Source organism: Fukomys damarensis, unplaced genomic scaffold, assembly GCF_012274545.1.
Source record: "Fukomys damarensis isolate Sample0158 unplaced genomic scaffold, DMR_v1.0_HiC HiC_scaffold_15, whole genome shotgun sequence".
Taxonomy (NCBI): Eukaryota; Metazoa; Chordata; class Mammalia; order Rodentia; family Bathyergidae; genus Fukomys; species Fukomys damarensis.
Window position 1 is genome coordinate 17,503,440 of NW_022900927.1, and position 12,374 is coordinate 17,515,813.

Consider the following 12,374-nt stretch of genomic DNA (forward strand, 5'->3'; position numbering starts at 1 on the left):
AAAACACTCAGGGGGTGTCATGTCTTCAAGAAGGATGATATCCTCGCAGGATGGGAGCTCTTCACAGGGGAGGCAATCCCCAGGGAGCTTCAGTGTGGATTTGTTTTCACAATTGAAGTCCTCTGCGTCAGAGGGGTCGCTGCTAGGGGATGTGGATGCCATGGGGTTGAAGAGCTAATGTAGAGTCTCTGTCAACACCGGAAGCTTCCACGGGGGAAAAATGGGAGATATTGGGGAGAAAATTCACTACCAACTCCTGGAGCACACACGGGAGATCCAACTCCTAGAGCACAAACAGGAGATATGCGGGAATCTTGAGCACTCAAGTGTCAGTGGCTCATGGTGAGCTAGGTCATAATCAGTCTTCTGTGACTGCTGGTTACCGTGGCAATATCCAAACCAGTATGGTCAGACAGTAGGAATAGAGAGAAAGGGGACAGGAAGCCATAGGATCTATCCCCTTCCCTCTGAAATAACGTGACCACACACCATGCAGGCTGAAGGACCCCTCTTGAGGCCAGAAGGACCAATGCCACAGGGTGGGGGTTACTGTCCTCTTGTCTTAGGGCATCTGAGATCCTTCCTGTCCTCAGGGAACTGGGACCCTCTCTGGGGAGACCCCATAAACAGCCTGGTCTAAGATAGGGTGATAATTGCAACAGAAGAGCTTAAAACTAGTGTCCTGATGATACAGGAGAAATTGTAATAGGGTCGGATGAGTTGGAACTATATAGATGTACCACACTCTGAATTAAATGGTATCCTTTATTATTATAGCCAACTGATCCAGACTGGGCTCAGGCCTCCAAAAAGGCTGAATGAAGAAAGGCAGTTTGCCGGATCCTTTTAAGGGTTCTTCTATTTGGGGAGGGGTCAGAGGAGTGGGGGAGCACAAGTGGGAACTTAGGAGCAAAACTTTACTAAATCAGTGGGAGTCAGGGTCAGTTTCACACAGTTAAACCAAAGTATCACATAGGCGTAGGAGTCTTCTCTTTCCAAGGTAGTAACATAATTGCAGATTTACAGAGAATGTGGTGGTTGGTCTGTTAGGCATTAACTGAGGGGACTCCCAAGGCGGGGCTGGGGAGGGGCACTGGGAGTCAGTTTACATGAATGGAGTCAGGTTGGCGATCATAAAACATGACTCCCAACCTGCTAAAATGTCAGATGTCCTCTGAAATTAAAGAATGAATTCCGAAGGACAAGTAGGTTAAGGGTAAGAAAGGTTATTGGGGAATGTGAATAGCTCTTGAGAGATAGGAGGGGTCCTGGAAGTGTGTTGTCACTTCCAGGGCCCTTTGTGGGGTAACTTATACAGCCAAGTCACAAATGTGGGTACAATGTGGGTCAAGCAGGCCCTTGCCTTGCCTCCATTTTTTTCCCCCTCATAATGTTTTGTTTTGGAAATGTAAGTTTGTGCTGTTGGACTCCTGCCCATTGTATCAAAATAGTCTTTGACTGGGCCAGGGATTTAGCTCAGTGGTTCCAGTGACTGCCTCACAAGCACAAGGTCCTGAGTTCGATCCCTGGTACCAAAAAAAAAAAGGTCTGTGACTCTTTAAACTGTGTGACCCTTCAGGAATGTTCTAGTAAACTGTGCTCCCTCACAGGAAGGTTCTTTTAAGCTCTGCTTCCTGTCAGGAATGTTGTGACTCCTCAGTTTGTGCCCAGTGTATCAAAATGGTTTGTGATTGACTGTGTGACCTTTCAGGAATGTTCTGTGAATCTCTGGCCCCTCACAAGAAGGTTCTCTTAAGCTCTGCTCCCTGTCAGGAGGGGTCTGTAACTCTGCCTCCTGCTTCAGTGCGAATGCTCACCTACCCTTTAGATCCCTATATAAGGAGGCCCTCGTTTCTGGTAGAGTGCTCAGACTCCTCTGGGCCTGCTGGGGTCTTGCTGGTGTAATAAAGGTTTTTTCCACCTCTTCACCTGACTGTCGGATTTTCATGTCTTCAAATTACAAGATCTGTGAAACTGAGCTCTAAAGCTCAACGGTGCCTTCCAAGCCTTGGCACCTAGCTGCAACATGCTGTTGCGCCCAGATCTCAATATCCCCAAAGACCACCAGGAGTCGAGTCCGATGTAATCACACGAGTTTATTGCAAGCTAGAGCTTGGACCCCCGGACCTCACTGACACAGCGGTTCCATACCGAGAGTCCCAATCCTGATTTCAAACAGGCTTTTTATCAGCAGAGAAGCAGGTCTAGGGGTTTTTCAAAGGGGTCAATGCTTGATTGGTTAACATTTTGCAAATGTAGGTGTGTTTCTATTCTATTGGCCAGGGCCAGATGTCCCTCCCTGTCCTAAGCACAAGTTCTTGCAAGATTAGCAGAAAAGAACATCTGGCTACAGTTTACAGGAGCAGTCATGGGTTTTTCTGAGAACTGGGTCAAAGGGGCACTCTGAGACTTTTCCAGTAACTGGGTGACCACAAAATGGAGTCATTTCTTTCAAAATGGACTCAGTTTTGTCTCTACAACGGAACTGTAACATTCAACTGGGCCTCTGTGGCACTGAGCTGTAATGATACGGGGAACAGATGTGATTCCCAAACCTGCTACGTATCTGAAATGTGAGTTTGTGTTCTCTAAAATCAAATAATGAATTCTAGAATAACAAAGGTTAAAAGTAGGAAAATCTGGGCCAGGGATTTATCTCAGTGGTTGCAGCACCTTCTTTGTAAGCGCAAGGGCCTGAGTTTGATCCCCAGGACCAAAAAAATAGGAAAATTTATTGAGAGAAAGACAGCTTCTAAGAGAGACAGAAGGAAAACCGGAAAGTGGGTTGCCCGCTCACCCAACTTCCTAAAGGTATTTTATGGGACAAAGCCATGAGGTAAGGTGAGTTCAAGGTGGGACAAAACGATAGTCAGCTAGTAAGATTACAAGTTTAATCACTTAGGTGATATTTGATCCAATGAGAAATCAGGTGGTGGACAAAACTATGAGCAACCAGTAAGATTATAACAAGAAGATTTACTTAGTAACATTGATTAAGTGGGGATCCAATGGGGAAGCAAGTCACTTAGCAAGTGTACAAAAAATGAGCAAGGATTGCAAGGATTTTCAGTGGAAAGGGGTGGGTCAGAGATCTTTCTTGGAAGATCTTTGTCCCCCACCCAAGTGATTGATACCAATTTATCCTACATGGGTGTGGTGGTTTCCTCTCCTTTAACAATTCTGGACTTCTGAATGTGTCTTGATTGTCTTGCATGTTGGCCCCTCCTGGCCTGGCCCTGGCTAACCGCCTACATGATATCTAATCAACTGACCTATCTGCAGTAGTAACACTTGGCTATAGCACAGAACTGCTCTGGTCTGCCATAATGAAACTATAATCAACCTATAAGATTACAAATATAGCTGCTTAGCTAATACCAATCCAGTAGGGAAGCAGGGCACTTAGCAAGGGCATATGGCTAACATCATTGACTTTGGCTTGTCTGTGACTTCTAAAGCAGGAATGTTTGGAGGGAGGGATTGGCCTAGGTGTTCTGGTCACCAACCCAGGTGTCTGATGTATATCTGGACTTAATGGACTGGGTGGTACCAATTATAATATAATCTCAAGTTTCCATTCATCCCTTAGGGAAGTATGTAAGTCTGGCTATTGTGATTTTAATCTCAGCCTTTCATTCTTTAGATTTGCTTCTAGCCACAATTCTGATGTCTCTGCCTTTCAATGACCTCTTTGAGGGCCCAGCCCCTTTTATTAATTTCTATCTTCATTGCCTATAATTCTGAGGACAAAGAAGGGTACTCATACAGCTTGGATTGAGAGTGGGCAGGGGACGGAGACAGACCTTCTAAAGTGAGGATGCCTCCAGTCAGAATTCATGGACACTGGAGATAAGTGAGGTGACGAAGAGGTAGGGGCAAGGTGAGGTGGCACAACCACAGCTGCCAATGAGAAGCCACCTATTGTTGGGCCAGGGATTTAGCTCAGTGATTCCACTGTCTGCCTCACAAGCACAAGGTCCCAAGTTTGATCCCCTGAACCAAAAAAAAAAGAAAGAAAAAAGAAACCACTTGTTGTATAGGGACATCAAGTGCAAAGAGGACAAGAGCTTTAGTGAGGTCACAACAGCCTCCACTTCGGAGAACCTGGGTTTTCTCCACTGGCCGAGATGGTATTTGTTCATCTGATATGCTTCTAGGGAGTTTAAATATATTGACATTTTGGCATGATTTAAAACAGCACTACTTGCTCTGGACTTGCTGTGTGGACATTACTGGTCAGCGTGGATGAGGTTGTGTAAGACCTAAAGTCTCACTTTTACTCTGTGAAGCATGAAGAGCCGAAAGGCCTCCACGATGCTGAGCCCTAAAGCTCGGTGAGGCACCAGGAGCTTGTCGGACAGCGAGAATCACCCAGGAAGGAACACACTGGATTAAGTGGCAAATAGACCTTTATTAGTCTGGCCAGATGGCACTCCCAGAGCCAAGTAGCCGAGAGAGACAACTAGCTCAGAGTCAGAGGCTTTTTAAATAGGGCTGTGGGGGGAGTTAACACTTGAAACTTACAGGAAGGGAACAAAGGCAAGTGGTCAGTTGATCCGAGCTGGTAGTCATCAATCATGTACTCGACCGTTACGTACTAATGGTCAGCAGATCAATTATCCATTGTTTTATAGATTGTGGTGTTCAGAACATTCAGTTATGGACAAACAAGGAGTGGAGTGATTTACTTTCGGTCTTTATGTTTGTTACAGTTTCTATCTAGTTTCCCAGAACTACCAAGCAGTTACCTATTAGTTCACAATCAATCATTACTTATCTTATGGGGGAGCACAACAATCTCTGGGTCATTTGCTGGTCAACGTGGAGTCGCTCTAGTTTAGTCAGGTCTTACAGTTGAAGCCATGGTCCTCAGGACCCAGGCTGCTCTATGATGAGTAAGAGGCAGAGGAGAGGAAATAGGGTCAGGAAGCAGGCTACAGTGGTAGTAGTTAGGGGGCACAGAAGCCAGGGTTAGTTTCTGTACTCCTCCCAGCAAAACCCATTCAGGGGAGAGGCTCACAGTAGAGTGCTGGCTGCTGCTTCTGGAGGTGAGGGCCAGAAGGGACCCAGTGAATGGCTGAGGACTTCTTGTGACAAAGCAGCTGTCACCTGACTTTAGAAGGAAAAGTAAAGGTAGAGAGAACACAGATTGCAGGAACACATAGGGCAGGGCTCCTGTTTGTCCCTAGGATTTCCAGCAAGCCAGTCTTCTTCCTGTGATGAAGCCCTCAGAGAGTCTCTGTCCTTGTCCTCCTTGTCCTTTGTGTCTACCTGTTATCTGTCTCTACCACATTTTTGGGAACTTACAGTGCTGGGTCCTCCTCAGGCACTGCTGCTGCCCATGGGCTGTCGCTGTCCTGCTTCTGCATCCTAGCTGCTCCCTTCCTGTCCTGAGGAAGTCATTGCACACTGACTCAGTCAGGCTGTAGGTAATCAGTCTGTCCCTTCGTCTCCACGTCACTGGGCTCTCAGTGGGTTCTTCCTGGATACAGGGAGTAGCTTTCATTATCTGTTCCACCTGTGCCATTCTGAGGACAAACGTCAGTCGCCTAAGACTGGAGGCTTTTGTTTGCGTTTTCCAAACCTAAAGAAGCCTCCATGAGCAAAGCCATCAGTGTGCAATCTCAGGGTCAAGTCTTTTTTTTTTCCTTTTTATTGAGTTTATTGGTACAATCTAGGTATACAGTAGAGTTACATTCATTACTGGGATCCTGTACATGAATGACATGACAGGTCTTGGTTCTCATTTTTTCCCCTTGTCCCTGCCCTCCCTTCACCCCCTCTTCCCCTCCCCATTTAAAAACACTTTATTTCCATTTTTTCATTTTCTCATATTTTTTTCTTTTCCCTTGTTCCCTTTCCCCTACCATTCCCACTTCCCTACACCTTTCACCCTTTTCTTCTTATTTCACACTATTAATTATCCCATTAGGCTCTTGTTTACTATTATAGTTTTTCACACCAGAGAGGCTCCTTGGTATTTACACATGTGTGACTTATTTATTTCTCGAGTATATCCTCAATATGTATCCATTTTCCTATGAATGACTCTAATTTCTCATTCTTTATGGCTGAGTAGTATTCCATTTTATAGAAAAACCACATCTTTATCCAGTTTTCAGCAGATGGGCAAATGGGCTATTTCCAAGTTTTAGCTATTAGAAACTGTGCTGCTATAAACATTGGTGCACATATATTCAAGGTCAAGTGTTGAACTGTGGTTGGCTAGACTCTTTTCTAGGTCCCATTCAGTGAACACTGGTAGTGTGTAAAGCAGTGATTCAGTTTCCTAGCAGTAGGCTACACATGCACCTGAAAAGAGCACAATCTGAAATTAATATTATTTAAACTTGCTTTTGGTCCTTTTGTTACACTTCATATTTTAAGTAGCACTAAAAGTAACTGGGTGTGATGGCATATTCCTGTAATTTCCGCATTCAGGAGGCTGAGGCAGGAGGATCATTGCAAGTCTGAGGCCAGCCTGGGCTACGTAATGAGTTCAAAACCAGCCTGGACTACATACATGGTGGGACCCTGTGTCAAAAAAACAAAATAACAGTAAAGAATAATAATAACATAAATGATATTGTGTTGTGGATTTGTAATGTTTTGTTGAGGAAGGAACTGGTAAGTGACATGCGCAGAGATGCATAATGGAAGTAAAATAATAAAAAGTTAAATTTGTGGACAAAAGGCCAATCGCACTAAGAGCAGTGCCAGAGATCAACCCTGTACTGGCTTACAGCTCCTTTTATAGGGTTTCATAGTCATGATCTCATTCAGGTGGTTATATTGCATTTCCTCAGTTAACATTTACTGATATACAAATCACAGTCACAAGACAGTTAACTTTTAACCCAGATGTAGCAATTCTTTGTAGTTAGGATGTTTACCTTTAGGATTCACCTAGCTATCCTAGGCCTGGGGAAGTGGTGCTCAAGGTCAGGGAAGCAAAGTTAAACAATTGTTCTTTTTACCTTGACACTTTTACAATCATGTGTTTTATAAAACCTCAGTACTCAGGGTCTTGATGTGCCCTCTTATCTCAGGGTAGGCCAGATGTCCCATTCTGTGTCTGTTGCCTCTAATGTCTATTAATTTTGAACTAAGCAAAGCAGATTTCAGGTAGAAGAGCAGTCATTCTATATTTTAATATTGTCTATGTCTTTACAAAAGTTCTATCAAGTTTAGGCCTGAAGCCAGTAATAGTCGTGTCTTTAAGAACTGCCGTGTTTCCTAAAATCCATTTTACTCAGTGTGACTTGGAAACTAAATCTTTAAGAAGGAAGTTTCTCATTGATAGGTTAATAATAAGTTAATATGATGGTTTTCTTTAAAATAAAAAAGAGACGGAGAGACCAGTGTAGAGACAGTAGTCCTAGTCTCACCACTGTGCTCTGGCCTTGTAGCTGCTCACATTGGAGACAAGACAGGTACTTGTCTACAGACAACCTTTACCAGGTCTGCAGCTTGTCTGCACTGCAAAAATTGGGTCAAAATAAAAAATTAAGAGAATAGATAAAACTGGAAATGATACAATAAACACTTATGCACTAAAAACACAGTTTGGTTAAGCTTTAACATTTTTAACATACTTTACTCAGTTTTTAAAACATTATGGGGAAAACATAAGCCACCTCTTTCCTTCTGTGACCTCATTCTATGCCCACTTCTCCATAAACACTATTTGAATTTGACTTTTATTTCATGTAGTTTTTAATGCTTTTTCATATTAATATATTGCTTTATCTTTGAGGCCAAATTAATTTAGTCATTTACTTAATACCACTGAATTGTGACTTTAAAATGGTTAAGATAGTAGATCCATACAAACTTTTCCAAGAAAATAAAAATTTAGTGGAGAACCAGTATAACTGGACTACAACCAGTGCTTTTTTTGTTTTTGGTTCTAGTTTTGGTTTTTTGAGACAGGGTCTCACTATGTAGTTGAGACTGACCTGGAACTCACTATGTAGCCCAGGCTGGTCTCGAATTCATAGCAGTCCTCCTGCCTCAGCCTCCCGAGTGCTGGAATTACAGGCGTGCACCACCACACCCAGCTCAACCAGTGCTTTTTAAAAGAGGAACCCTCTCTATTCCCATTGGTTGGTTGTTTTATATAAAGTATTGTGACAAGGACATCCATCTTCCACTGCAAATCTTAGGTCTAGTATTTATTTATTTGGGGAGGATGAAGGATGAGTACAATTTCACACCCCCTATTTATATATTCATTCCCATCTGACACAAACTTAGGACAGTTTGTGTGACTAATTAAAGGGAAGGAGGTGAAATAGAGGGTTTTGGTAAATGCAAAGTTACATATTACCAAGCCTCTACTAATTGTCACACACTGCTCATGGTTTTCCACGTTTGGTCATTTAATTTCATGACTCTTGAGTTGGATGTTTCCATTCAGATATGAAAGTTTATAATTCACTGACCCCAGAGCTGTCTGTGCATGCTGGCCCTAGAGAACTGGCTCTAGCTGGTTTGTTTCTGCATCTTGGTGTGGTTAGTCAGCAAGACCAGCAGATGAGGGCTCTAGGTCTCCTGTCCCATGACTTTGCCAACGAGTATTGCTGTACAAGTAACTCACAGACAAGGTTCTGCATGAACACATGCACATACACACACACCACACAACTACTGAATGGTAGGCAGGGATACTAACATACAGTCTGTGTAAGTTGCAGAACTGGGGTGTCCAGCAGGGTCATCCACCAGCCACCTGTGGCTATAAATGTAAGAGTTCAGTCAGACTTTTTCAGTCACGTGCCATGTGTCAGATCATCAGGGCGCTGCCCTGGGGTTGCCTCAGTAGGCAGGCAGGCAGCCAAAACTCTCATCACTGCACAGAGTTGGGTTGGCTGAGCTGCTCAGAGTCCTGGTGCTCTGCCCCTGATGTGTGGAGAGCTCTCCAAACCCAGGGAGGTGGCATAAAGTAGAGCGGAGGATATTCTGCCGTCAGACTGGCTGACTTAGCAGGACTGGCTGGCGACATTTCTTCCTGTGTTCTCAATGAGAAGACTTAGAGCACTAAATTGGGTCCATTCTTTATCGAGCTGTGTATGGTCAGTTAAATCTAGCATACAACCTACAAGGCTTACCTGATGCTCTTGAGCATGTTAGGTCAGGAGTCATGGCTCGTTCCTAAAGTCATCTTTATAAAATAAGCCTCCAGTTCTATATACAATGCCCCTTAACCTGCCTGTGTCTGCTCCCGTGGCAAAAGTTGGTCAGCTCGCTGGCGCCCCCTTGAGGTTCTGCCATGGACTTTGGAGACGCTAACTTCATAGCCCACAAGAGCATACACAGCCCATTGATCTGTGTTTCCACCCAGGAATAAAAGCTGTGGCTTCATCTTGTTCATATCTGGAAGCGGTTTCTCTGAAAAGATGCTGCAGCCTCACTGATGAAGGAGTCCTCGCTCTTGCACGCAACTGCCGGCTGCTCGAGTTTGTTGACTTAAGCGGCTGCCTAAGCATCACTGACGTGTCCCTGTGTGCGTTAGGAGAGAGTTGCTCGCTGTTGAAGTATGTGGACTTTTCAGCTACTCAGGTAAGTAACCGACACACCGGGAAGGAAAGGTTTCTGCGGGACTCATGTGTTTCCATGACCAGTCAGAACATCATTAATTGTTTCTGTTGGAACTGTTGGCCGCTTCATGTTTGGGGTGGCTAATTATAATTTGAAAAAAAAAAATGATAGTATAATTTGGCATAATCTCCTTCATTAAGTAGCATGAGTGGGAAGTGTGTATGAGGAAAACTCGTGTTTGATGCATAGAAGGCAGTTAATCCAAACAATTAGTAAATTTTAGAAAATTCTGCTTTCTTCATCTTTATTCATGGGCTGTTTCTTTTTCCCTTTGCTTAGGTATCCGACAGTGGAGTGGTTGCGCTTGTTAGTGGGCTCTGTGCCAAGAAATTAGAGGTAACTTAAATAGCTATAACAATAATGGCAACTAAATTTTGTTATCCCCAGAAATTATTTCTTAAACCTAGTAGACCAGTGTCTTATCAATCAGATATTTCACGGAATTTTTTTTGCCCCAACCTCTTTATTCCCAGAGTAAATAAAAATCAGTAAAGTGAAAAAATGAAAGCACATTAAAAATCCCAGAGAAAAAAATTTTTTTTTTGTTTTTTGAGACAGGGTCTCACTATGTAATTGAGACTGACCTGGAACTCACAATGTAGCCCTTGGCTGGTCTGGAACTCACAGCGATCCTCCTGCCTCAGCCTCCCGAGTGCTGGGATTACAGGCGTGTGCCACCACACTAGGCCCCCAGTGAAAATCTTACTTCCTAAAAGTTTTAGCTTCTAACAGATCCAGGGGTCTCCTGATGTGTGATGCTTGTGAAAGCTGATCTCCTCATTGTTGAGGAGTTTGTGCCTGACTGACACTTCCTCTCGGACAGCTGACCCTTTCTCATCCCGTCCTTCCAGACAGCAGCACCATCCAGCCATGTAAAAGGCCATCCAAGAGCAGATGTGTGCACTTCATAGTCCACTGTTTTATGTCTTTCCTTTTCATTACCCCTTTTATTTAGCGTGATGTTGGGAGAGTTGTGTGTGCCGCCACGTGTGGGAACACCGCATTCCTTTTCGTTGCTGCGCGCTGTAATTTGTGTATACTTTCCACAGGCAGTGGGCATTTGGGGCTTTGTAAGTTCTGCTGTAGACATCTGTGTCTTTGTTCAGACACATTTTCATCTCTCTGGTTAAAAAGCTGGAAGTGAGGGCCAGGGATTTAGCTCAGCGGTTCGGTGGCCTGCCTTGCAATCGCAAGGACCCGAGTTCAATCCATTGTACCAAAAAACAAAACAAAACAAAACAAAAAAAACCACAAAAAACAAAAAGCTGGAAGTGAAATCGCTGGGTGTGCAGCCAACACATGCTCAGCTTTGTCAGATACAACGGCTCTGTTTCCCAAGGTCTGGACTAACATGGGAGACCTATATTCGCTCTTACAAGGGTGTATTTTCAATTAGAAACACTCATGTCTGTAAGTTTTATTTTATGAAAAAATTAGGCTTCATAACAAAATAAAGATGAAATGAATAGTCAGTCCACTGTATTACTGAGCTAAGTGCTTAGCTCCGTGTGTATCAGGGTCCCCACACTTTTTCACACTGTCCCTGCTGATCAGTTTTCCTCTTTGGTTCTCTTTTGTATCTAGGAGATTCACATGGGACACTGTATTCACCTGACTGATGCTGCCCTGAAGGCCATCATCACTCACTGTCCTCACATCCGGATTTTACACTTCCTTGATTGCCCGCTAATAACAGGTCAGTCTGATAGAATGCTTGTGTTTCCATCCTGGCTTCATCTTCTGTTCACTACAGGAAATCCTCCGTCCTTCCCAGGACTGTTTCCTCATCCGTAAAGCAGCCATGTCACCGTACTTAGGCCATGGCTTCCTTGGGATGAGTGTTAAGTGCACAGAGAGAGCTCCATGAGTACGGGTCACGGTGGAGGCGGCAGAAGTGGTGAAGGCTCTGTATCCACCGCCTGTGTGTCTGTGGCCGTGATACTGTACCTCATGCTTAAGTACATCAGACGTTTTCAATTCAGAATGACTTGTACTCAAGCTGGTGTGGCTCTTCCCTAAGAAGCATAAAGCAGCCATAGCCCATGGGAGTGTGTACAATGGAAACGCAGTGCTAGATCCTACCACAGAAACTGTAACATTCCCTGGGCCTCCTGTAAGTCAGTAGTTCTGCCTGGTCCATCCAGACCAGGCCTCTGATTGTCATGGAAGCAGTCATTCTGCAGGTTCTTACTCTCCTGGGAGTCCCTTGGCTGATATGTTTATCTCTTCTTATGTGTGGACAACCGGCCTCGACCAAAAGTCTAGCCTCATTTCTCCAGAACTAGAGCCAAAAGGGACATGTAAGGAACTGTTAATATACCAGGCATGCTAGTGTACACCTACAAGGGCAGCATGGAACAGAGTGAAACCCTGCCAAGAAACAAAAACAAAAACCCTGTTATAAATAGTTGTCTCTAGGGAAACTTATAAAGGGTCAACTGGAAAAAGATTTCACCCTGTAGCCTTTGGTTTGAATTTTGTAACATGGATGATTTTAACCCACTAAAATAAATAATAATAACATAATTTAGGGGCAGAAGAATTCATTGCAATGAGACTTGGTACATTTTGTGTACACATTCTAGGTGAGAAGGCAGAAAATTGTATTCTAACATAGGATGTCTTTTTTGTTTTGTGTTTTGAGACAGGATCTCACTATGTAGTTCAGACTGCTCTGGAACTCAGTGTGTAGCCCAGGCTGGCCTCAAACTCGCAGTGATCCTCCTGCCTCAGCCTGCCAAGTGCTGGGATTACAGGCGTGCGCCACCACGCCC

General features: G+C 44.0%; 1 protein-coding gene across 6 annotated transcripts in view; it reads left to right on the forward strand.

Annotated features, from left to right (window-relative positions):
* Positions 1 to 12,374, forward strand: part of Amn1 (antagonist of mitotic exit network 1 homolog) — a 77,700-nt gene that overhangs the window by 29,108 nt on the left and 36,218 nt on the right. For all 6 annotated transcript variants that reach the window (XM_033763621.1, XM_010628536.3, XM_010628534.3 and 3 more), the window contains 3 exons: positions 9,344 to 9,561; positions 9,880 to 9,936; positions 11,185 to 11,296. In XM_033763621.1, the coding sequence (XP_033619512.1) occupies positions 9,344 to 9,561; positions 9,880 to 9,936; positions 11,185 to 11,296 (387 nt within the window). The remainder of the gene's footprint in view (positions 1 to 9,343; positions 9,562 to 9,879; positions 9,937 to 11,184; positions 11,297 to 12,374) is intronic.